A 26,974-nucleotide genomic window follows, 5' to 3' on the forward strand; every position below is an offset into this window, starting at 1 on the left:
GGTGGCTTCCAACTACACATTGCACCTTTAAGCACAAGTACCTTTAAAAAGTTCAGTACCTGAGTAGGGCAGTCCGAAATACCATTTTCTGGGCTTTCGAATGCTGGCCGAGGGGCGCGGTGTAATACCGCTTCAGTTTAAATCAAGCATTATTGTTTGATGATTCTGTTGTTCTACAGTATTGTTGTTTGTATTATTAATAGTAATTAAATAGAAAAAAAACGTTTTCCAAAAGGTTTGTCATGTATCATGCATGTTTGAAATTAGCCCATACTTTCTGGTTTAATGAATTGAATTATCTGGCTTTTGCACTGAGAAGTCACCTGTATACTGTGTAGCTGTTAGTTCTACAGTTGCCCCAGGAGACTGCTCCCAGTTTAAGGTGCTGAAGCTGTATGCTGCTCATACAGAAAGCAACATCGGGCGCGTGCAGCATCCGGAGGACCGTGCGCGTTCACGCGTCGCGAGAGGAGGAAAGCAAGCGTAAGAGAGGAGGTGAAGGGGGGGAATGATAGGGTAATGAAAATGATGGCGACCGATGCAGAGGAGATAAGAATCCAAACAAGCCCCTGTCCCATCCCCGACAACAGTCTCAGCACTCTGTCCATCAAAATTACGCGGAAAAACCAGGATAGACACTGGAAGTTGCGGTTTATTTACCTGCAGTGCTGTGAGTACCGACACACATCACGACGTTTATCTCCAAACAGCAGTACTACAGGCTACACAAGCCCGCTCAGACAATATTGAAAATGTGCTGCCATAACTACGTGAGATGACCGACATTTGGCAACAGAATAAATGTACACTTATCGTATCACATTCTGGAAGAACTGGAATTCAATTTAACGTGTTAAGGGGGGGGTGGGACCGGTATGCAACGCTCGCGAGTACAAACATGAGGAGGGGGGATGATAATACATTTAGCTCATACTGCAAAAAAGATACCCTACCTAGTTTTGGCCCTAATTCATATGTCTCGTGTGAACTATTTATAAAAGTTGACTTTTTTTTTAAGCACCTATGTGCTGCTTGGATTTTGCCTTTTAAATAAAAGCGTTACATGCTAATAAAGTTTCCTAAAAGACAACATAACATTAAACTGCCCCATAATTAATGTTGTCAAACAAGCTAATGTTTTATTATCATTAACGTTTAGTACTTTAATACTGGCCTATGAGCTAGTGGCTTGTAGACACAGTATTAGGCTAAATGTTCACAGTATTCTCACAATATAATATGGTTGAGTTAGCTAACAGTTACTTAGTTCTCATAAGCTAAAGCTACTTTTACAATTACACTGTCTTTAGTTTCACTTAAAAAATAATAATTGTGTTGAGAAGATGTTACTATAATGAAATAGTGATTATTCTTTTTACCCAAGGGGTAAAGTTGTCACTTCAGACTTAAACGCACAATATGTACTTTTCTGCCACCAGTGGTCTTCAATCAAAACAATAACAAAAGACTGAGTTTGAGGGCATTCATTGCTGTCATTGTAGTCAGCTCCTCGCCGGGTTCACACTGGACGCAGAAGCGCCGCCCTATGTCAATTGTCATAGCTTGGCGTGGTTGTTGTTCTCCTTTGCTGTCTTCTCTATCTTTTTCTCTGTCTCTGTCTGTCTGCTTGTGTGTGTGTGTGTGTGTGTGTGTGTGTGTGTGTGTGTGTGTGTGTGTGTATGTGTGTGTACGCGCGTGTCTGCTCGTCGCACTTGCTCTCTGTTTTGACACAACTGACATATACAGTATGTAAGTATGGAATACAAACAGCAGTGACAATATGCTAGTTCTAATAAATGAGTGGATGGATTTTGAAATCTGAACGAGGATATTGAAACTCCGAGAAGAGAAAATAGACCAGATGCCGAAACTAAAGCTGAAAAAATAATACAAATTTCTTGAGGGTTTGAAAATTGCTTGGTATAATGTCAGTACTAGAGATGTCACGAGAACAGAAACTCTGATAAAGATACTACGATTTGAAGTTGATGCCAAAAAAAACATGGCAGTACTTGTTTTTCTACAGTCCCACATGTATCTGGGGGCTCATGACTAACTGCGTCCTGTCGTTCCTTAAGGACATGTTTGTAGTGTTGCAGCCCTGGCCAGAGGCCAAAGTCTGGGTTTTGCCAAAGTAGTAACACCCACCGGATTCAGGTTAATTAAGTCCACTTGTGGGCAAGGCCTGCTATTGTACTGTTACCAACAAACAGTATTAATTGGGAATATTTTAACTTTTTGCGGCAAATTGCGGCCAGACTACCAGCAGCCACTCAGTAAACAGATTCCTGTGACTCCTGTGACATGTTGACCTATGTTAAAAATAATTTCTTCCCACTTAAAACACAAGAACATGCCTCTTGGCCACATAACTTTGTTATGTTTGCCGCTCCCCGGTGTAAATTCAGCTTTAGGAATGATATTGTTGAGCCACCAAGTTCTCAAAATCCAAGTTGAGTTCATGTCATGTCATGTCTGAGTTTAATCCTCAGGGACCACTTGGAGTTAGAGTAATCCATGCTAAAAGTGTTTTTCTTAATTATCTTAATATATTAACTATTTATCTTCACCTTTTACAGCAGTTAATGCAAAAGCAGTCAGTGAAGGGGGGACAGTAGCATCCTCCATGAGCTTAATCTTGAAGACCCATTTGAAGCGAACTAATTAAAAAAAGTTTATTTCTGTGGGATTTAGCTGCTAGGGGACCACAGCAGGGCAGAAAAAGAGCCTCCATTAATTATTTCCATGCTTTGTGCAATATTTGCCCCTGGGCTGCTACTAATGGTTATTTGCATTGTCGATTAATCTGCTGAATATTTTCCATATTAATCCATAAATCATTTTGTCTGTAAAATGTCAGACAATAGGAAAAAATGCAAATCATGATTTCCCAGAGCCAAAGGCTGCCTCATACAATGTCTTGTTTTGTCCAACTAAGTCTCAAACCCAAAGATATCCAGCATGCTATCATACTGTAAAAGGCAAAGTAAAGCTGCAACTTCTTACGTTTTAGAAGACGGAACTAGAAAAAGTTATTCATCTAATCCACACCTGATCAAGTCTACACTTCCTGGTTGTGCAATAAATAGATGTATACATGATAAGACATTTATAATTTACTCTTTATATCTCACATAAAGCTTCTTGTAATTACCAAATATGATCCAATACTCTGGACATTTTCGGCTCTACCTGTGCTAGATCTACCAACACTGACAAAGGAAAAGTGGCGAGACACGTGGCGGGGAAATCGGACATTCTACATTTTAGGAAAAAGGGAAAAAGTTGATGTTTCATTGTCCTTATGGCAACCTGTGCAACAAGTTGGGAAATTAGTCCTTTAACTGTGGCAATTTCTAAGCTTTTCTTTTTGACATATTTAAAACGTTCTGGGAGGCTGTTATGCAGTCAAAGTTTGGCTCGTGAGTAAGAAGTGTCAGACACATGGGACAAATGGCTCAGGCGTCAAAATCAAAATGCCATTAAATGTCCATTAAGGTCACTTTGTCCATCTTCCTGTCTCACTCTTCTTCTGTCTGTCTGTGTGTAACACAAGTTATTGAGTCATTATATGACATGCTTCGGCAGCTGTGAGAACACAGACAATATGAAAAAGATTATGATGACATGTCTAATTACTGACGCCATATGTCCCTCAGCCATCTTTCGAGGGGTGGTGGGAGAGCACAGAAGAGGATTGATAAGAGAATCATAAAAAACGATCAGACTCATTCAAAATGACAGCTTATTTCTAGTGATGATGGGAGGTCCATAGAGTGCATGTGATGGATTTGAATGCGACAGAAAAGTGACCTGCCTCATCAATACAACCATCAACATGTGGTGACAGAGGGGCTGGCTGGTGAAGGGTCTAACCGCTGCCTTACAGGGTGTAGGAATGAGCTTTCTGGAAATATGGAGTGTTTTGCATTTCAGAAAAATAATGTCTTATATTTGTATTGGGTTGTTTTCATACTTAATTACTGTATCTAAAGGCATGGCATGAATGTTCCATTGACATCAATATTTATTAATAGTTTAAAGCACGCCTTGTGCATTACAGAATCTTCTTATTGTCATCAAATACTATCAATACTTTACAATGTTTTCATAGGAATTTGGGGATCAGGGATCCGATACGGATAAATGTATCATATACTGTAGAACAATGCAATTCAAATTTGATTTGATTCTGCAGCAATTAGTGATAAGTATAGGCCAACTTTATTTAATAACAAAAGTGAGAAGAAAAGACAAATCAATTATTTCCATAACAGCTTTAATTGTGGGCTGCTCCTCTGTATCTTTACTGTCTTAATCTGACCAAAATGTATTTATACTGTTAGTCCGTTGGTTTAGGTTATTCTGCCTGAGAGCAAAATAACATCCCAGAGTTTGAAAGGGAACATAAGAAAACATGTAAACATCATAAACAAACATCATGACCAATGTAGTGAGAACAACTGTACACAATTAAAGAGTGCAGCACACAGAATAGTAAGCTGTTTGCGTCATTGCAGTGGAGTTAGTGGTAATGATGGGCTACTGAGGGTGTGTATGATCTTTGGATATCTCAGTGTATGTTGATGTCTGCAGCTGGAGGGGAATCGTTTTAAAGTAGGCGAGGGAAAGTGGGTGGTCAGGGTTATTTGCTGTAATGTTGGTTTTGAGTCCAAGACTTCACTATCAGTGAGATATGACATGTTGGTTGTGAGAGAATGAATGATCTCAGAGATGATGTGCACAGTTTTGAGAAATTTATTTCGTTCTACTACTGTGAGTAAATGGAAAAAACAGATGGAGCATTAGAGGGGGACCGGTTACAGTGAAAGCTCAGATGAGATACCACGGCTGGTACTAAAGTTATTTGAGTTTGTTCTGCCTGTTGGTCGTGTAGGTTTTTTTTTTAACACAGTATAGTTTCCACTGCAATCCTGCCTATATCAGCTTTTCTGAAATGTCTCTGACCTGAACATTAAGGTATTACTCAAGCTCTTTGGTATTCTGGAGACGTTGAAATGCTGAGGAGTTGACTCAACACCTTTTTGAAAAAGTCTCGACAACTCATAGTATCAAATTCCAGAAACGTGGACTTGGACCTGTGTCAGACTCTAAGTAAAGAGTCTGCCATTCGACACACAAATAATGACTGTTGTCAGTCCTGAGCAGAAACATATTGGACAATATAGATATTTTCTTGTATTATTCTGAAGACCTTTTTTTTCTGCACATCTATTTGTGGTATCATGTTGATCAGAATGTTGTGACTTTCTGAATACGTTGATCGATCTGACCGAGTTCTCTTTGTCTACCTAGATTTCTTGACCATTGCAACAATATTGGGAACTGGAATATTAGGTGAGTACTTGTATTTTCTTACTTAAGATGCAGAAATCACAAACGTCAAACACCTCAACATCACAGTCGTACTTGAAACAAAGATGGATTTGTTGAATACACATCTAGTTTGTATTTGTGGCACAACACAAACTATTAATCTCCGGAAACTGACCAATTATAATTCCAGGAAACATACTTACCTGATGACTAGTTTGATTAAGGGATAGGACATTTGATGAAAAATAAGATTGAAAACAAATTCTTGATGATGAGTTAGATTTGTTGAACACAACGTCTAGTCTCTTCACACCTGATGACATTGGATTGATGGGATTTAGGGAACCTGAGGATCATTTGCACACGGAGAACACGCTCTCGACAAGAGACACATTACAACAAATATAGAAATCACATGGTTGTCCCACTTTTCATAAACAGAGTTACAGAGGATAGGACAAAATAACAGGAAGTCTAAGATATGCTTCACCACCCACTACATCCTGAACATGTACTTTAGAGTAAAATGAACATCTTCCTCACACACTTTCACTTGTGGTATGTTTTGATTTGGTATATTTTGGTTATTGTACTGAATTGCTGGTGTGTTTATTGGCACATATTGACTAACTAATATGATGGTAAAAACTTTAGTGAGTGTCGTAAGGTGAGGTGCAGGGTAGCCTGATCCAACGTGACGAAAAGAAAACATTACTCTGGCAGAGAGGTTCGCTTGAAAAATAAGGACTTTTATTTTTCAGCCATCCAAAACAAACAACAAATAACATGAATCAAAGAAACAAAACGTTCTTTCTTCTCAGAACCGTACTGGTGCTGCTCTTTCCAAGCAAACAAAGGAAAAACCAACAACCACCCTCACTCTCATTCCAGTCACATACAGCCACAGAGCCCGCCTTCTCAGTTCAAACTGGCCAATCAGGTCGGTACTCTTACACATCGTTTAATCTCATCTTAATTATAACCACAAGGCCTCATTCAGTAATATGTTAACTTACATACTGTACCTTCAAAATAACAAATCATTCATACATCATTCAGTATTTTTACTGAATTAGCAGCCAATACATCACCCATCACTTAACCAATCACCTCATAGCTTCCTCTTTAACCACCGGCACAAGATGGCTTCCACAAAGGACTCAAACTCGGGTTATGCTTTCAAGACAGCTTGGCTGTTAATGTTTAAGAAATAAACTTCTTTCAAATGTTACTCTGCATTGGTTAATGGAAATTTAGAACCATAAATGAAATAAAGAAAACAGAAAAACTGTCTACCTTTCTTAACAAAAAGTCTAAGCAAATTGTTAGTGAGGGAGTTGGTGCTTCATCACAGTGAGCTATATTTGTTCTTTCTACGAGACTTCCTTTTTATAATATCGGTTCATTTGGAACAAAATTAAGACTCTGTCTCTCTCTTGACTTTCATTGGCAGAGCAAATTTAACGGTGGTTTATGAAGTGTAGTTAACATCAGAGAGATTTTTTTGTAGAGGTGGAAATTACACGGGACATTACATTTAACTACTTTGTTTTCAGCAGGGTCTTCATGTAGTTCCACAAAGGTGGAGCCCTTCCAAGTTAATACTTGTTCAATCACTTAAATCTCATATTGAAATCAGCACTAACCATAAAGCTTTATGGTAAGTTTGAGTGGAAAGACGAGCAGTGATAGACACGCAGGTAGATGGGCTGACAATAGGTCAGACATTGTCTAGCACATGCTGTCAAATCCTCTGAGGTGGCTTTCAAATGTACAAACAGTTCTACATTATTTCAATTTCTAGGTCTTCCAGTAACGATAGCCCAAGCTGGAATGGTGCCTTTCCTTGTCTCTTTTCTCATTGGCTTCTTTGTCCAGGTAAGTAATTCATGGCCTCAGTGGACTCTTATTTTCTTAAAAGACTGGCATGGTCTATGGAAATTTAAGATACTGTAAAATGAGCACAGATGTGTCTCAACAGTTTAAAGATGAGATCCTTAGGGGGTACATGGTTGGGATACATGCACTACAGTTTTCTTCATAATGTTATCATCATAAATGTACACAAAATAAACCTTACAGTTGTAAAACAACAGTCTCAAACAGCATATTGGTGAAGATTTAAATGCTCCAATTGCAGTCAGATTAATGGAAATTCACATCCAATTTATTTTCTTGTGTCACGGCTTTGAACACGTTCCATCTCCCTCAACGTTTATAGGAGGTTATGTGAGAGAAAGCTATGTTGGATCCATAAATGAGATGGGTTTGAATGAGGATTTGTAACATACATGTTTTATTTCTTGGCAGCCATAGATAATTGCATAACCTGAATGTATGTAAATGTCTTCTGTTTTGTGTCATTCACTGTGTTTTGATAAGTGTTTGATAAATAAGAGCAAACATATCCTCACGAGATCTCCGGAGCCAGCCGCTGCCTTTGCTCTTCACCAACTGCAAAACTTTATTTTGAAATAATGGGAAACGTTACCTGGTCTAAGAGCTGATTGGTTTAGACTCTAAACCAATCAGCTCTGGTTACAAATATCTTGGATTTTGGATCGATGAGAAGTTTTAAATACCACGTGACTAAACTGGTGAACAAAAGAGTGGTACCTTCTACAGGAATAAAACATGTTTTCCTCATCATGCATTATAGAAGGAAGGTTATTTATTTATATTTAATTTTAATTATGGTGACATTTTATACATTCTGGATGCTGTTCATTCCTCTGCACTAAGATTTATTTCTGGAGATAATTATAATACTCATCATTGTGAGCTGTATGCTAAGGTTGGGTGGCCCTCTCTATAAGGCTTTTATTTATTCATAAAGCCCTTACTGTTCTCATTGTGCACCTGCAACCTGGAATAACATGCAGAACAACCTATAGTTTACCTCATTTTTATCAATTTCATCCTATTTCACTTTCAGTTCAGTTGATTTGCTTTTAATTGCTTTATTTATTCTTAAGGTTTATTATTGTAATACTTTGTCTTTCCATTATTTTTATTTGTTTCTATGGACTAGGATTTTTTGTTTATTTTTTACTAGGCTATATTTTAAATGAGGTCTCTACCTCAATGTACTTATGAGTTAAGATACTCATGTACTTATTGAATTGTTGAAGTATCATGAAGCACCACAAAACCTTTGGGAACTAGTGAGTTGTGAGGATTCTTAAAGTCTGTACAGATGTGAAGCTAAATATCTGAAAGATCAATAATGAAAACTTCTGTCTTTTACTTGTACTTTATTTAACTATTGATTAATGTTTTTCAAAACATGTTAGGTATAATATTAAGTGGTAGATGGTGGAAGGTGTTGTGGTAATGTGAGAAATAAAAACACTTCAGACCTTCTATTTGTGCCTAAAAAGGGAGTTTCCTGTTTGGAATCATTGAAACCAAGGTTTGGTGAGAGTCACCCTTAAATGTATTTATTTTGAGGGACAGGTCCAGCAATCAAATCTGGGCCTTACTTTAGAATTCAAGCTAAACTAGCATCTCGGGTAAAGTAATTGAGGTATTTTAATAGTCATACACAGGAATAAACTGAGTAGATTGATAGATAGCATTTGATTAATTTGGGATGGGATAGAAAGGGAGTATTTCTGGGACTCCATGTATACAGTTTTCTTTTTAACTTTGATAAAAAATAATGGTATATATTTCCGTTCCTCTTTAATGCAGGCCTTGCTTATCTACTTGTTTGTGGAACTCCTTCAAAAATGTCAGGTGGTGCAGCTCGAATCTCTAAAGGTAAGCAGCTGAACAAACCCTGTAGATGCATTTTGTTTTGTGAGTCCATTGGAAACACAGAGCTGACAAGTAGTAGCTGTTTGGATTCACTCAGGAGCACTAATCACAATGTAAGACACACATGCAGTTAATTTATGTAAGTATGTGGACATTTGAAAGATGATACATGGCAGTAAGTTCTTTAAAATTAAACCAGAAAATGAAATACCAATTCTTTAAAGTGGAATTTTCTAAATTCCTACATGTTATTCCTATGATTTAATACAGTCCACAAATATTAGGAAACATGAACAACTCTCCCAAATCCAAAAACCAAGTGCAAAAACTCAAATGTATGTAAGTCTCGAACTGCTCACTGCTCCACAGGCAATGAATTGGGAAAGATGTTTAAGAGGACACTGAGTATATGGAGACATGTTCTGTTTCACAACTGAGAGCACTCCAGTAGAAGAAAGCTGTGGGTCCACAATCCGTGTCGCTTTGAATCAATCGTTTTTCTTTCTTTAAGATGAACATATCCGTTTAGGGACGAGGGGCGGGCGGAGCTTTCACCTAGATTGTTAAACTAGTTTGATTAGAGCAAATGAGGGTGGGGAATAACTTCTTCCTTTTTTTTCTTTTCTTTTTTCTTTACTTAGATTAGATGATTGGGTTTTCAATCCAGTAGAAGGCGTATATACAACCTTTTGGATGCAGACCGCCTCTAAAAACCCAGAAGAAGAAGAAATGTCTGTTAAATTGCATTCATGTTTCTCTTTATACATCCATGTGTTTCCCTCACTTCTGTCTCTCCATACATCCCCGTTGGGACGGACTAAGACACAACAAAATCATGCAAGGAGAGAGGAAATGTGTTATTAGATAAATGTTGACAGGTGAATGAAGGGAAATGACGATTATTGTAAACAATGTTTCTTGCTGTTTCTTCTACTATCTCTAAATTAATTACATCCATAATTAAAAGTTAATGGGAGACATAACAGATCATCAGACAAATCTTTCTAATATATGAAGAAAGTTGTTTGTCGTCCTTTTTGTTGTTTAGAACTACAATTAACAGATGATTAACTAGATGGTAAATCAGAAAACAAATAAAATACAGAACTTTAGAGTGGTGGAGTTTAAGTTTAGCTCATGTGTCAACCCACTCTCAAACATGTCTGCTGTGGAACCGGAGAAGACAGTGATGCCATGCTGTCCACCCACCACGTTATTTTCAGGAGCGATCCATGTACAGTCCATGGAGTTATCAGATGGATTTAGCAAGGGCTTTTGTTTTGAAAGAACTTTGGAGAGTTCCTCCCTGCCACACACCCTTAAACGGAGCCAATGTTCATTTGACCACTTTGTAAGGTAAAAAGCAAAAATAAAGATACTTTGCAGACGCTTTTCCCTTTACTGGTTTAGAAAAGAAAAGCGATTGAAGGTGCACGGATTGTCCACAAAATCAGGCTCCCATTGTCTATGGAGCAACTCCAGAGGTTTTTGGCATTTAGAGAGAGAGTAGCTCATGTGCACAAATACTGATTGGACTTTCCTACGCCATGGAAATAACATATTGTAATTCATAATTTAGGTGGTGTTCCCCTTTAACTTGTGTTGTCATTCTCAATTTCTTATGATATAACAACACGTGTGCTCAACTCAGACTTCAGAATAGTAGATGTTTTTCTAATTGTTTCACTTGGTCAGTTATATCAAGAGTCCCATGACAGTGAGTTAGCATCCACACAATAAAGACCTTGGATCTTCTAAATGGCGTGCAGTAGTTTTTAATTTGATCAATTATACCTGTGATTTTCCTTCTACAACATGCCAGAATGTCTGCTGTGAAAAAGGTCTATTTCAATAGGATGCCATTTACAAAACGACGGCTGAAATTCTACTTGTGATTTTGTTTAATTTAGTCTCATGAATATAAAACGTTGACATTAACCATTTGTAACTTGGACTAATCTTAGACAGGTGTCGCAGAGTGTATTGTGATGGATCAGGTGGGGTTGGAGGATCCTGCCCCCACAGAGGAAGAGGATGAGGACGATGGTGAAAATGCACAAGCAGGTAAAAAAAACTTTGTTAAGCATTTCTTCTAAATGACATCTTCCTCTTCATTCCATTTACCTTCCAAGTTTTGAGTTAGAATAACAAGTTAAATGTCTTCACATGGGTAACCTGTGCTGGAAAAACTTGATTAACTAATAACTTCCTAGTAATGGTTTGATAAAAACAATGATAAATAAGAATGCAAGTCATGTTCATCTTTATTCTAAGTCACAGAGCGTTTAGAATTAAATTACATTTTCTTAGTCTACTTTTCCACTCATCAGAGTTTACGTGGACTTCCTGTCACTCTGCATTTTAAGTCCAACCCATTCGGAAATGCAAACTGTGGCCAGCTGTAAACTATTGTTGACTATAAGATTCCATATTGTACGTTCACAGCATTGCATCTATAGTTTTTCTCTAAGTAGATGAAGAGGTATTAGGATTTCTCTCCTTCAAGCAGTTCCAAAACTGTCAGATGAATCAAGTTACAGTGCAGATGTCCACACTATTGTAACACACTGTATTGGATTGCAGCATCATATTGCAGCATAACCTGCTGCATCAGGACAAGGCTGATTTGAATTATATCGATCTGTTAACTAGATGTTTCGGATCACTGTGAGATATTAATCAAATAGGTCTCTGTTGGCCAGATACACACATCTCCTAAAGCCTGTTTTGTAAAAGTCTAGTTTATCAGCCTCATTTTGCAACATTAACTGGAAGAGAGTACTGAGGCTGATGGCAAGTCGCAGAGTTGTAAGTCGTTGTAATGCAAAGCAATACTTCTTCCATGTTTACCTGCAGTCTTGATACATTCAGGACAATACATGTCCACAGCACAATAACATAGTGATGTTATTCTCACTACTGCGATGCTCTTAATTCTAATCTCTTCGTTTTTGCAGTTTTTTCAATCTGTTAGTCTGCTATGAATGAAATTCAGGATTTGCTCAAATGTTTCACAATAAAAGCACCGCAGTTGATCAAAGGGCATCATTCTTTCCTTTCCCCTGTATTGTTTCAATGTGATAAATCTGCAGAAAGTGTTCAGTAATGTTGACGGTAGTTTAACAGTGATAAATAATGACAATGTAGAAGCAACTGGAATTAAATAATGAATGAATCCAGTTTTTCTGTTAAAACGAAACTTTGCAAAGTGCAACATATTAGTAAGTATGACTAGACTCAGACTTGTAATGATGGAATTAATGCTGTGTCAATTTGATTTATTCTGAAGGTAATTCCACATCCTCTGCCCAGCCTTTCTTAGGAAGTGTCCTTTATGAGACAGCCATTGTTTAAATATTAGAATATATCACTGTCTAACTTTAAGGTTTATATGTATGTTTATTATTGCATTTTGGATAATACAATTCAATATGTATCACCCCTCACATACTATGTGATGCTAAATTGTATTTATACACCAAAAGCCTTTGCGCAGCAAAATGAATTCCTAGCATTGTATCCATAGAGTATTAGACCTCATTATGTGCGAAGACTACGAATGTGTGGTTTTCTGCTCAGTGGCTTTGTCTCCAGTTGCATTACATAGTCACCAAAGCTGCACATTTATCACACGTGTGACAGTGTGTGTGCATGCACCACTGTAGCTAGTGTTTGCCCTTGGTTTGGATGAGCAACCAGCATGTCAAAGCCATCTTTCATAAACTGAATAACAAAAGATGTTTTTCCCTGGATGGGAGCTGAAGAAAAATAGGCGACTAATATTTTGATATTCAATTGTGAAGGTTTAATCTGCCCTGCACTCTATTTTTATCATCTCCATTATAAGCATCATGTGGCCAAACAGTAACAGATGTGTTTACACTTCCAGACCCTCACGGACATCTGACAATGCAGGAAACCTTTCAACCGTGATTATTGGTAGATTAGTGTTGAGGCTTATGTCAGGCTGATCCTGTTGTTTGCTAATAAAGTGCCACATTCTGTGGACATATATAACTGTTTATTTTCACAGAAATTCCACTATCAGTGACATTCTTAGCTTGAACTTGTTCATTAAGAAATGCTGACAATGGATAACATTCCTTCCCCACGCTGCCTGGAATAAAAGCTCTGATAATGGCTGCAGATAGTATGTCACTTGAGGATTACGACAATCATCAGTCATAAAATGCCTTGAGTACTGTATGTGTGAGAGGGTCGGTAAAGGCAGAATAACAGGCTTTCCAAGTACTTAATGAGGATGTGACAGTCACCTTCTGTGTGTGAAAAGAAAGTGGACTTTAACATATTCCCACTTGTACTTGAGAGTACCTGCTAGTTATTCATAAAAGCATGATTTAAGAACTGACTTGTAGTTATATGGACCAGTAGCCCAACATGTAACTGTATATTGGCTACTTTGTTGTCTATGTAACTTGCCATGTCTCAGTGATAGGCCTTTAGTCTATGGGCTTGTATCAGTGTTGGACTGGCTGTGTACTGACTAGTGCAGAGTACTGGTGCTTGTTGTTGCTGTTTCTGCGTGCTGTCACTTAAGGAATGCAAACTGTAGTTACCTTTAAAGTGAGACTTTAATGTTAATGTGTTATTACAGGATGGCACATTTAATCATTTCATTAGTCAAAGCAAGTGCAATGGGGCCATGACTTTGAAGCAAATGGGACTCAAAATCATATGTCAGCGAATACCTTCCATCAAGGTATAGTTCCTAAATCGACAGCAGATAGTGCCAAGCAGGCATGTTGGCTGGGAAATTAAAATATAAACTCACCATGACCATAACATACACCAACATACTCCACTATAACTGCATGTTTATGTGCCTACCCTCCATGCACATAATTACCTCCGCCAAGAAGGATATATTCTCGGTTGGGGTTGTTTGTTTTTTGTCAGCAAGATCACAGAAAACTACCGTCCCAATGTTCATGACATTTGGTGGCAGGGAGTCACATTGTCCAAGGAAGAACACACATCATTTTGGAGTGTATCTGAATCAAGAAGCAGATAAAATCATTATTTTTCACTTTTGTGAACATTGTACAATTTGGATGTACTCAATGCTATTCTTGTAGTCCACTACATGTCATGGTAGAGGTGGGAATCAAGAATCCCTTGGCTGATTCAGATTCATAGTCACTTTGTTGTTTGTTCACTTTTTTCTCAAAGCCAAAGACACTTCAGTACAGACAACTATAGGTAAATGCATTAACATTCATATGGCCCAACGTTCAGCGTCTAACTGTCCTTAGTTCAGTCTGTTGCTAGTCTAAGATGTCACATCAGTACAAAACTAATACATTTAAGCTCAGCAGCCTAGTATTTATGGCATTGTTATTAGATTATGATTGTTTCTGTGGCCTCTGCTGCCTTTTATTAAGCTTTTAGGAAGAAGAACTAACATAATGTAAATCCCAGATGAGCTGACAACGGTGTATTCAATCACCGTGAGTGGAGCTGCACTGCTAAAAGCTACTGATTCGCTCAGTGACAGTAGTGATTCAGATTTAGTGTTTCTGATAACACGAATATTTCTTCCAGCACTGCTTTTAAATACATTATAGATTAAAAATAGTTTAAAGAAGCCACGGTTATCTAATCAAATGAGACAAAACACCTTTTACCCCGAAAAACTGCATTCACAGTTGCTTGTGTAGAGGACTGGCACCAAGAACTGAATCAGATGGTGATGTGGTCAATGCCCTACTCTTATATCACGGACTTCTGCATTACCATTAATTTAACATGCTTGTTTTGACATGTTTAATAACGAACGCTCTGCCAGGACCACTCACATCAAAGTTATTGCACCATAAACAGGCAGTATAATTATTATTGGCTGTGTGGTTTTGTTGTTGAAGCTCCTTGCCTGTCCATGCAGCATGCACTGGAGCTCAAACCAAGAAAAGCAGCAATACACGTTCAGACAAGTGAACAGTTTAAGCTTTAAAAGATCAACACTTAATGCAACCAGAATGGCACTACAAAGTAGATGTGTGTGTTATATTTTCTTGCACAGTGCACTTAAAAAAACAAGTAGCTCAGGAACTTGTTTTTTTTTTCCATACTTGGACTCTACATGAATGCAGCACGTGTCTTATCTCACAATGTTAACAAAAGTGAAATATCATTTGTGTGTCTGCCCCGTGATTCAGATCCGCTCCAGAATTGAATGTGTTCTTTCTCGGCCCATACTTAACCCTTCCACAAAGTTTCATGAAAATCGGGCGAGTAGTTTTTCCTGCTAACAGACAAACTGAGCTGAAAGAATAACCTCCTTGGCGGAGGTTATTAATGGTTTAAGCAGAATATGAAAATAATGAATGACATGGTGGAGCTCAGGTTGACGATGAGAGATTGTGATGTAACCATAGTTGCGCCTGATGGTCTGATGTAGGCATTTTGCAATAGTTTGGGTTCAGTGAATTGACAGCCTTGTACATCTGTATGTCTGTCTTTCAGATACAGGTTTACTGCAGCCCGATGCAGTAGCTCTGCACAACCAAGCAGAGAGCCTGCAGCCCAACCTTCATCTGCTTGGCTTCCTCTTCCTCTCCCGGCCCATGAGCCACGCCTTCAACTGCATCCTACTCTTCCAGTTGTAAGTAATGATGACAGATGCAACTTTTACCGTTTATCGTTCAATAAATAATATTTAGTGCAGGCAAGAGCATGTGGGTGGATGTGTTTCTCCCATCGCTTTAGTCCATTTGTGCTGGATGTTAAGTTCAACCTTTGTCATTATGCTGTGAGTTCTTATTTAAGATGTGCATTTATAAACAGGATTAATAACAATTGTCTCCTAATAAGATGTTTAAACCTTTTCACCTACCATGTTCAGTATATCTCTACTGCACTAAATGTTAACATGTGTAGTCCTTAAAGTGGGATGTGGAGACATCAAAAGGTCTTTTGGGACGGCCAGCGGTCCTTGTATAAATATGTTTGGATAATGGTGCTTAAAATGTACCAATCCTTTCTCTAAATTCCGTGTTTTTATTTTTACTCCATATGACTTTTATCAAAACTAAAGATGTTCATAGTTATCAGATAATAGGTCATTCTAATGAAGTCAAGCCTATAGTTAATTTTATTGTCTTATGTGAACATAAGCTTGGATAAAATACATTGCTGCACAAAGGACAGACATGTTAAAAGCTTCACATAATTACACTTGCCTGAACTACAATAACCAAAGACACTTTGCACAAAGAACATACATTGATGCTCTAATCAATATGTTTATGTCATCAATGATGGTGACAAGGCATGGTGGAGCCTTGAGAGTGAATATTGGATTTGCATTCATCAAGTGGCCTCTGGCCAGGAACATGAATCCAAATGATTGCTGATGTTGCTCGGTGGACAAATAAGCAACAGTTTGTTTCCCTCAGGAGTACAGTTGATCATGTGATCCTGATTGTAATGCTTTTTTTATAAATATTTGACAGTGTTGACAAAAACTTTGGACACATTTTGAGCGACCACATCACCCCCGTCCTGCAGAACCTCCACTGGCTCCCCCAACGCATCCATTTTAAAATCCTCCTCCTCACATACAAAGCCCTCCACAACCAGGCCCCCTCCTACCTCACTGACCTGCTCCATCACCACACTCCCTCTCGCACCCTCTGTTCCTCCGACGCCAACCTCCTGTCCCTGCCACAAAGGACCAAGCTTCGGACCTGAGGTGACAGAGCCTTCTCCATCGCCGCCCCCTCCCTCTGGAACTCACTCCCCAAACACATCCGTGACTGTACGGATCTCACCATGTTCAAATCCCAAATCAAAACCCACCTCTTCAGATCTGCTTTTAATGTGTAATTACTTTATGTATTTTTAATGTTGATGTCCTGTTTTTCTTAATGTCATTTCTAATATTATATGTAAAGCGTCTTTGAGTACCTTTTAAAAGCGCTCTATAAATAAAATGTATTATTGTTATTATTAGCAATATACAAAATAATGGTCGTTGTAATACCCAGGCAAGGAAGGGCTGAGCCAAGCAATACAATTAAATAACATTGCGTCATTTTATTTTACAACTGTTTACTTAGTTCTATATGCTTGTGTATGCATTTAGGCCTTAAAGATAAGCAGGCTCACAATTATGAGAAAATACATTCAGTACAAAAGTTGTAAATAGGCGTTCAACAGCATGTGGAAACACATGCCACAGACCTCCATTCTATTGTCTCAAGTAAATCCCCTTCCGAGCATGTTTACTACAAGAATGTTGGAGAGAAACCTGCCAAGTGACTTCAGTTTCAGTGTCCAGCACAGTTACTAAACTGTTACTGAAAAACATCTGATCTCAGATGTACTCTCATCTGAGCCACAGACTTGTATAAAAACTGTCCTTGAGCTTCTGCTGCACAGTCTTGAGATATAGACAGTTACGAGCCTGAGCCAAATACTGGTAAAATATGATCATTACTGCAGCGTCTGCAGGCCACATACTTTTCAAGATAACCAACCTGTTTTCTGTCCTTAATTTAAATTTGACAGCTAGTAAATAAAACTTTACATTAAGATTCTGAATCCACTGAGACTGGTGGAGTTTAAAGAAACACACACGATAATATTCCCTACTATAAAAGCAAAGGGATGTTTGATTTCCCTCATGGAGAACTGCGTTCTGTTTTTGTTTCTTATCCATTTCAATGGCCCCAAACTAAATCTTCTTTCTGTGTCACTCAGTAAAAGTAATGTTCTGGTTTTATTTGAGAAAAACAGTTATGCATCACCCACAAACATGGCTTCAAGTAGATGAGCACATGGAGCGTGCAGACCTCTGCCAAGGTCATATCCATAAGTGAAAAATCATTTGTGGATTCGGCACATGAATTTCTCCAAAATGTAATGTGTTCTTCCTTCCCCCAAGTTTCATGAAATATTTTCAAGTAGTTTTCTGTAATCCTGCTGACAGACCCCTGAACCAAAGCAATAACAGAACCTCCTTGGTGGAGGTACTTAAGGTTAGGACCAACTGTGGACACTGGGACAGTCACTGGGTTTACATTCACTACGCATATAATACGCAGCACAGCCGGTTTTGTTTTCTTATTCTTTTTTTTTCTAATTTACACTAGAGTAGCATAAACTGGTATAGTCTTATATTGTTTGTATGTTATGCTTGCAGCATTGACAGGATTGTGTGTCGATGTGTGTATTTCCTGACGTGTGTCCTGTCGGCACAGAGGAAAGGGACGGGGCTTTTAGCATTGCTGGTGGAAGGTCTTGTTATCAGTGTGCGAACAGCTCTGTAACACCTGGCCAATCGATAGTTCCCTCATTGTGTTCAAGGAGGCTTAGTGGTCGATCGATGCAGAGGCTCGACCACACACACGCACCACACAAAACACAACCTGCAGCTTTTACCCTTACCGCCCCTTGGTCTTTATGTACTGCCCTACACGCTGGAGCCGTTGTACTACTCACATAATGACTACATAATGGAAATGTGTATTTGTGTATAAGTGTACACACTTCCATGTAATATATCTAATATAACTATTTTTTGTATTGTTTAGAAAATTGGAATATGGATGATGAAGCCATACAACTATTACTTTAGTCTGCCTCACTGGGAGCCAGCTACATACACACCCACACAAATGAAAGGGAATACCTTCTCTAAATGAGAACATAGCCGAAACATATTTGTATGTACATTAAGAGAAGATTAGTTCTCAGAAAATCCTCGCTGCTGCAGATTCTTTGAGAGCTTCCTCAAAGATTAAAACCCTTTTTCTCCTAATCTAACTGTGTTACCTTTTGCTTTAAATAGTCAATTTGTTGATGTCATTTCCTCTCACAGGACGTGGAGAAGGAGCTCGGATGTTGGTTTAGAGGTTCAACACTAACCTTCTTTTAATTTGTCACCCATATTGATGGATTATTTGACATTCGTTATAGTCTTGCATGTATAAGAGAGTGGGAAAGGAGTTAGTTTTAATCCAGATATCAGAAACATATGTGTAGTTAATATCTCTGTTCTTTGCTCTGGTAAGTTTTTATTTTTCAATACACGACTTAGACTGCTGTAGAGGACTGAACTGCATGAGACTTTCTAAATCTGTTGGTATTTCATTTTAAGATTCAAAAGAGAGGAGATTTGAAAGAGTGGGTGTAACTCAGCTTTTCAAAATAACACTTTGCTGCTAATGGATTCACACTCTTAACAACCAACTGTTGAGCGATTACAGAGGCTTAACGTTATAAGGAATGGAACAGATGTTGAGCAACAAAAACCCTTTCTCTTTATTCACTTTAAACTAAAGCCTACTCACTTCTGATGTTCAGCCACATCCAGCTCCGCAGCTATGAAGGCACAGCAAACTGATTTCAGGCTTGTGTGAGTGTGAGATGCTCCAAGAAAGTACATGAAAAGTATGCATCCTAAACATTTTCTTTAAGTAGCCCCCAAAGGCAACTTTTGTTTTGAGCAAATTTGAAATAGAGAAGTTGGAGAGGATCAAGGCCCTGCGCTGCAAACAAGAAGTGATTTTAAAATCAAGTCTCTTAGCCGTTCATAGCCTCAGGTGCTATGATGAGGCAACATCCTAATGTTTAATTCAACAGGCTTATTAAAAAGCTTGTTCAACTTTTGACTTTATTTCTAGAGAAAAGTAACGAGGAGATGATGACCAGTCACCGTCTAATATCTAACAACCTTTTCCCTTTTTCTTTCTCCTCTCTTATTCTATCTTTCTCCAGTATATCTATTGGAATCAGTTACGTCTTAGCTGGCAGTGAAGCCTACGCTGCTCTTCTTAATGTCAGGTAAGTCTTGCACATACTCAAAGAAGCTTTAGAGATATATTACTTAAACATGTCTTCCTTATTATCTTGAGTAACTTGGGTTGGAGTTCAGTAGCATTTTATCAAATCTGAATCTCGAATCAAAACTATTTGTGAATGTTCTTAAATTATTGATACTATATGAATGAAAGTTTACATTTTGGCTCATTCCGACTAGGGTTGCCACTAACAATTGATTTTCTATTGATTATTTTATCGACTATTTTACAGATTAGTCGACTTAATCTGAATGATTCATTTTCCTCCAAAAAAATCGAATTGACATTTCATTAAGTTCATTTTATTTTGTCAAACTGTATGTCATCGTATAATACAGCACAACATGTAAACAAAGGTTTGAACTCCAACATGATAAAAAACATTTATTTTTAAAACTTATTATTTAAGACAGTAGTGCAGCTCCAAAGAAATCTTAAGTTTCTATTAAAGTTCTGTGAATTAAACAAAGTGCAACATGAGAAAGAGAGGAGAAAAACAAATGCCTGTTCTTCTGAATGAAGGGATTTAGCCTAGCAGCATAGCGTATTCTGCCCTCCACTGCCCGCCAACGACTGCACTGTTAGCCAACATGCCAGATAGTTGTTGTTCAATTGGATGCACAAACTGAAGAGGAGACAGGCCTGGGCGGTGTTTCTAGTCCCGTTTCAGAACAGAAATCCAGAAAGTTGGAGCTTGTGGATTTGTGTAATTCGACGTGCTGTCGTCCCTGGTGAGCACACTTCTCCTAAACCTGCCATACAAGTTACATCACACCAATCCCTCCTCATCCACAGCAACCAGGCTGTCAATGGTGCTTCATTTACACTGTAGACATGGTCAATGGAAGAACATTTATATTACATCTATGTCACAAGATCTTGTGTTGTCATAACTCAAATATTACTGTCTTGTCACCACTGCCCTAGAAAGGCTAACCGCACCAGCTGACTACACCGACTGAAACTGACCACCATGCAGCCAACGTTAGGGAGCTCATTAGCACTTCTCTTTGCTTTGACAGTGAATAATTCCTTCACCTCCCAAACACCAGAACAGAGTAACAGTGGGGCTTGTATAACAAATGAGTCATTTTCATTTTGAGTTTGGTTTGCCTCCTACATACAGTATAAATCACTGATATTATTTTCAGGGTTAGCAGTTCTTAAGAGTCAGTCTGTGTGAGTCAGTGAGTCATTCAATTAATTGTGAAGAAACTATTCAAACTAATAATAAGCAAAAGCAGTAAAAATCATTATTAAACCTCTTGAAGGTTTTCAGATTGTCATATCAGAGGTGGAAACAATGATTATTAACAAAAACCTCCTCCCTCGTCAGTCTGACCCTCCATCAATAACACTTTCATTTCTAAACAATCAAATAGTTGAAAGTGATTTGTCGGTTCAGAAAAATGTAGCTCAAGGCTTCACGATCTCACAATAAAATATTTTTATTGAAATTGAATTCTTTCAAACTGATGTAACCCTGAGAGTTGATAGCTGCCCACTCGAGTGGGAGGCTCTGAAAACATTGCACCAACTTACATCATTCCTTTTAATTAGAGCAAACAAAGACAGCAGAGATGTTTCCCGAGGCCAACAGTTCCATTATCAGATGATGAGGATTTATTTCTTTATTTTGAAGTTCTGACCCTAGTATGAAATATAGTTCTCTGCTAATGAATACTAAATGAATAATTAGCTGGAAGCCTTCCCATCTGTCACTCACTTCACTTTACACTGTGGCTACAACTTTCAACAGGGTAAACTGGCCTAATTGGCCGACATCATTATTTTTAAATACATTCATGTACTTCCAAATAAATCAAATGATTGTGTTTTTCAGATTTTAAAGTTGTGTAGCTCTGTAGCTGTCTGGTCCTCACTTATGGGCAACATTCTGTGTTTACAGTTGTCTATATGTCGTCATGTTTCACTGTGTTGTTGGGCCGGACTTACTTAGAGTAAATATGGCACATATTCTAGTGTTATTCAGATGCAGCTTTGTAACATTTTTCTCTTAGACATTAACACAATAGACTTAGTGTTGTATAAGCCAACCAAAATGGCTGAGTGCTGAATGTTGCGTTAAATGCATGTCGCACCAATAATCTTGTATAAATATGTTTTTAATGTTAAGTTTCAATTCTGTGAGCGGCAAAAACTAAAATACATTCACCCCCCTGGTTTTAGGGTGAACTCCCAGTAACTCCAAAGAAACAAAGTTATTTATACGCTGTGTCTTCTTAACTGGTTTGCTACCGTTAATAAACCAATAAACCCACATTCATTTTGGTGTGAGTGGGCGGGTGTGTGAACCCCACAGGTTCACTGCACACAGCCCTGAGGAGCTGAATCTGACGTGTGGCTGTGCAGGTTCTGCTGATAGTAATCTTAGTAGTGAAAGTACTGTAACAAGTTAAGTAACTTTTTCTTTTGATTAATTGGTATGTAATACTTATTCAGTGATTAATGTGCAATTGATTACATGTTTCAAGTAACTTTCCCAGCACTGCTGCCATTTCTTTGTCTGTCTTGAAAAGACAGTACAAGATGTAATATGTTCTATTATACAGTGGGACTGCATTAACTAACCTGGAGCCTCTATAGTTTAAAACACATTTCTAGTATTTGCAAAATACACATTGCTGTGTCTGTACACTACTTGGAAAATTAGTCATTTGTTTAAATGTTTAAAATGACAATCCCGACAACTGACTTCTGGTTGTAGTATGAATTATAGCCATCATGATCTGTCTAGGACTCTCATTTAAAAAGAAACTAAAAAGAATTAGACATGACTTCAAATTCATTTTTACTACTTTTTTACAATAATTTTTTTAACAAATTTAGGAGGGTTTACTGTTTTCCCATTTGTATTTATGTAAATGCTAACAATGCTATTATTCTTTTCAAACTGAATAGCGTTATCATACTGGTGTTGTTGACTAACTTCTACAGCACTCTCCAGGCACTGAAGCAAGCACCATTAGCCATCTTTTCTCACCATTCCCCCCACACACTTCACACCTCCTCTTTCCCTCTCCCAAGCCTATAATTACCCTTATCAGTTAACAGGACTAATTTATTTTGTCATGCCCCAGTAAATACTTAACACAAATAATATTACTCAAACTCTCGTCGGTTGGACCGCTTCTCTGGCACGCCTGGGTGCTTCATTATCGGTCCACTCGGTGCCAGGGGAGATGCTGTGATGCACTGTGGGAGTGGGAATGCAGGGTTACTGGAGTGAAAAAACCTTGGGCAGCCTCCTTTGGATAAACCACATTATTCCCCCTCCCCAGAGGCAGCAATCAATAGGTTAGTGCAGGTCGCTGCACAAAAACTCTCCTCTCAGTCCCACTGCTGGAGGATAGTGGGTGTCTTGGAAACAAACCCCTCACTGTGCTGCGAGGTTTAAAGCATTAATGAGTTTGCATTACAACCCAGGGACCAGATTATTGTGTCTTAATATTCCTTCAACAGAGGTTGTTGTCTAAAAAGTGCAAATTTTCTAAATATTAGAGAATTAAAATACTCTCTTTATTATTAGTTAGATCTCCTGTGTTTAATTAAAATAAATGCAAGCTCATCCTTATCCTCCTGATAATTAATACAGTTGGCATAATGAGCTAACAGTTAACATAACTTTGGATATTTTTGTTTTATTGCAAATGCAATTTTTCTTTTTTCAACTTAGAAACAGATGATGTAATGCTGTCAATGACATCATAGCCCGTCAATTATGTTTAAAACTATCGAGCACATAACCTTTTTGCATCTAACATAGTAACATTTTGTGATTATCACATTCACATTTTAGTCGGGTTCTAATGCTACATTTAATGACGTAACATATTTTAATAATAAGCCATAAATTCCTTCTCAACTAGCTTTTGCCAAAATATCTTCACACTCCAGTAAAGGCTTGATGGATTCAAAAAGAAAATTCCCAAAATATTCATTATATTCATTGGAAGAGGACATACAAAGAGAAGGCACACAGAACTATGTCCAGATCAAGTCATTCAAACACAAATATTCAGCTTTTTTTATTGTTGGCTCGATAGAATTTCAACATGGCTGGAGTTTACAGTCGCTCTCCTGCTGAACACATCTGGTTTGTCTTGCACCACACGATAATGTGAACGCACCAGAGCACAAGAGACGGATCAGGATTGTGGCGTACTGGTTTCAGGAAGTGTAATTCTACCTGAATGCTTTGCCCTTTATACCAGATTTATGAGCTAAGATTGCTGAGCCGTATGTTATGAAAGTGTAAAAAATATCCTCAACCTCATGGAATATGACCCTATAATTCTGTTTATTATAATTATTGTCTCATTCCTTTAGGGGTCATTGTAGCTGATATATGTACTTATGGTAAAACAATAATAATAACTGTAATATTGGGGAGGGGCGAAAGAACACTGCTATAAAGGACCAACGACAACGACAACGACAGCATCATTTCAATATGGAATGCTGCACAATAATCATTGTATCTCAATGATCCTGTGTTCGTAATCACACAAATACAATGTGTTCAATCACCCAGCCCTACCAGGTGATTTTGTTTTGGAAGGTGGCTGTATGTTGGACCATAGTTTGGAGGAGGTATTCCTCATCTGTGAGGTACAAGCTTTTATTTTTCTCACATCTTGGATATGAATGCTCACTGCTTCTGTTCATTTTTAGCGGTCTGGTAATGTTTGCAGTTTGTTGATGAGGAGTGTGCAGATCACAGGGATGTTGAAGAAAAAAACTAAATCCTTTGAAAAGTTCTGTTCTGTGTGCAATCACCGTCATTCAGCACATTCAGAGAAGGCTCTGCTACATACAGCTGTAGGTGTGTTTCAAGATAGAGCAAGGGTTAGTGTCGTTCACTGGGTATTAAATGTGAACATTAATAAAAGCATTCAAATGTGTCACTGCTTTTGTGTTTTCTCCACAGCCACATCTACGTGATCCCGGCCTTCACCTCGATTCTAACTCTTGCCATCTTACTAGCCCACACAGTCATCCAGCCAATCACTTCGCTGCTTACCCTGCTGAAAGGAATCCTGCTCATTGTCACGGTAACCATTATTCTATTTTATTTTATTATTATTTTACGTTTTAGATTTTCCTTATTTGTCATTCCTATGAAACAACTTCTTTTCAGCGATGCTAACATGCTCATGTTGTCTGGTAGATCTGCTGCATCAGACAGCTGATCCCACACAGCTAGAAGAGAAGAGCTTGTTTTTACTGTTTCACCGTGTGAAAGTCATATTTACCTTAACCCTTCAAGTATATTTGACATATATATATATATATATATATATATATGTATCTTAAACCTGGCGCAAAGGTGCGTGCAGCGCAACTGTCATTGCTACTTTCACACCGATGCAGTTGTGATTTTCCGCCCAGGTTTCTGCACATTACACAACCTTCTCCAGCAGTGCCCGGCTGCAACCCTGTGCCTGGTGCAGCCTCCAGAGTCTTCCTCTCAGCCCTTTCAAACCGAGACCCCATGGGGTGCATTGGAGAGCAATACAGTTTTCATTATTTATCAATACATATTTAATCTAATTTTGACAGGCATTATGTGCCGCCACCACCGGTTAAATAGGTTATTGGTGCATTTGCAGTCAAATGGAGTTGCTGATGGGACAGAGGATTGGGATACGGTGGGGGCAGTCTTGTCCTCCCATCACAATTTGCCACAGGAACATTAAGTACCCCTGTCGATGGACAGTGAAGGAATAGTTAGTTACCCTCCTAATCAGTTAACAGACTATGAAACGAATCAATACAAGACAATTTCAGGGCTGTACCGAATGAAGCTTCAAAGCCCTCTCTCTTTCAACAGTCTTCTCTGACCTTCACGCTTCACACTTTATAGGCTTTCTAGTTTTGTTTTTATTCATTCCCTAAAAGTGTATATCCTTCGGCCATTTCTGATGGATGTCATGTCGCCGTGACTGTCGCGTTTTCGTGCGAGGTCATGCTGGCAAAATGGATGGAAGTGGCAATGTGCACTGGTGCTCAGTGAGCTCCCACTGTGTCGAGGTGGTGTTGGGCTTTCAGGTCAGTGTTTGCCAACTTCAGGGAGTGTCAGTAGATAACTTGTTAGGTAACAACAACACTTTGATTGACACCCTCTTTCTGACATTACTTACATAATATTACATTACAATAAGAAATTCAAGGATATGTTTCCATTTTAAATGTCAAGTCTAAGTTAATAAAATACTCTCATATCAATCTTAGATACTTTGAGAAAATTAGATTTTGACCTCGATCTCTTACATATGAATCACTTCACAGCCACTTTGTAAAAGAGATATAATTAGCTGCACCTTTTCTTTGAGGCTCCTTTCTGAGTCTACTACAGTAGGAGCAGTATTACATTCTGATTAAGTAAGCAGTCATATTACTTCTGAATGTGTACATAAAGCCCACAAACTGTGCAGAGACTGTCAGAAGACCACCATGTAATATACGATCAATCAGTTAATCAGTCACACAGTCACACAACAACCAAGTCAAATTAACATCAAAGAGAATAATTACACAAAGTAAAATACAGTAATGTGCACCTCATGTTTAAAACTCACTGATTTGACACAATCCTCTTTTTCACAATATGGAGGCACAATGTTTGTTAAAGGCAAATTATGTGTCAAAATACCATCCTGACCATCCTGCTGCAGAGATGTCCGGCCTACAAATCATATTCTACAGACTTAAGACATTTTTATTTGTTTGGTACAGATCCTGGCACTGCCAATTGGTTAGATTAAATTAGCATTTTTTAGTAATTTACTATGGTAGTTATTTTTATATCAATTCACACAAAGTAAAATGCATAACTTCAATGAGCAGTTATGTTTGAATATCACCACAACACATCATCAGCTAGAGACAAACATGTTTTGCATCTGTTAGCTAGCTAACGTTCCCGGATGCAGTGAGACAAAAAGGGTATCTGAAACAAAAAAGCGATATTGGTGACAACCCTGTACCCCTCTAAGCGTATAGGTGAGGAATGACCCAAAATACATTATGTG

At 38.2% G+C, this 26,974-nt stretch overlaps 1 protein-coding gene across 1 annotated transcript in view; it reads left to right on the plus strand.

The window, feature by feature from the left end:
- Positions 1-463: 463 nt before the first annotated feature.
- Positions 464-26,974, plus strand: part of LOC115006701 (uncharacterized) — a 64,275-nt gene continuing 37,764 nt past the window's right edge. The window contains exons 1-8 of the mRNA XM_029429112.1: positions 464-670; positions 5,317-5,358; positions 7,142-7,215; positions 9,031-9,099; positions 11,061-11,160; positions 15,580-15,718; positions 19,837-19,902; positions 24,871-24,994. Coding sequence (XP_029284972.1) covers positions 520-670; positions 5,317-5,358; positions 7,142-7,215; positions 9,031-9,099; positions 11,061-11,160; positions 15,580-15,718; positions 19,837-19,902; positions 24,871-24,994 — 765 coding nt within the window. The 5' untranslated portion in view covers positions 464-519. The remainder of the gene's footprint in view (positions 671-5,316; positions 5,359-7,141; positions 7,216-9,030; positions 9,100-11,060; positions 11,161-15,579; positions 15,719-19,836; positions 19,903-24,870; positions 24,995-26,974) is intronic.

This window comes from Cottoperca gobio, chromosome 4 (genome assembly GCF_900634415.1).
Source record: "Cottoperca gobio chromosome 4, fCotGob3.1, whole genome shotgun sequence".
Lineage (NCBI taxonomy): Eukaryota > Metazoa > Chordata > Actinopteri > Perciformes > Bovichtidae > Cottoperca > Cottoperca gobio.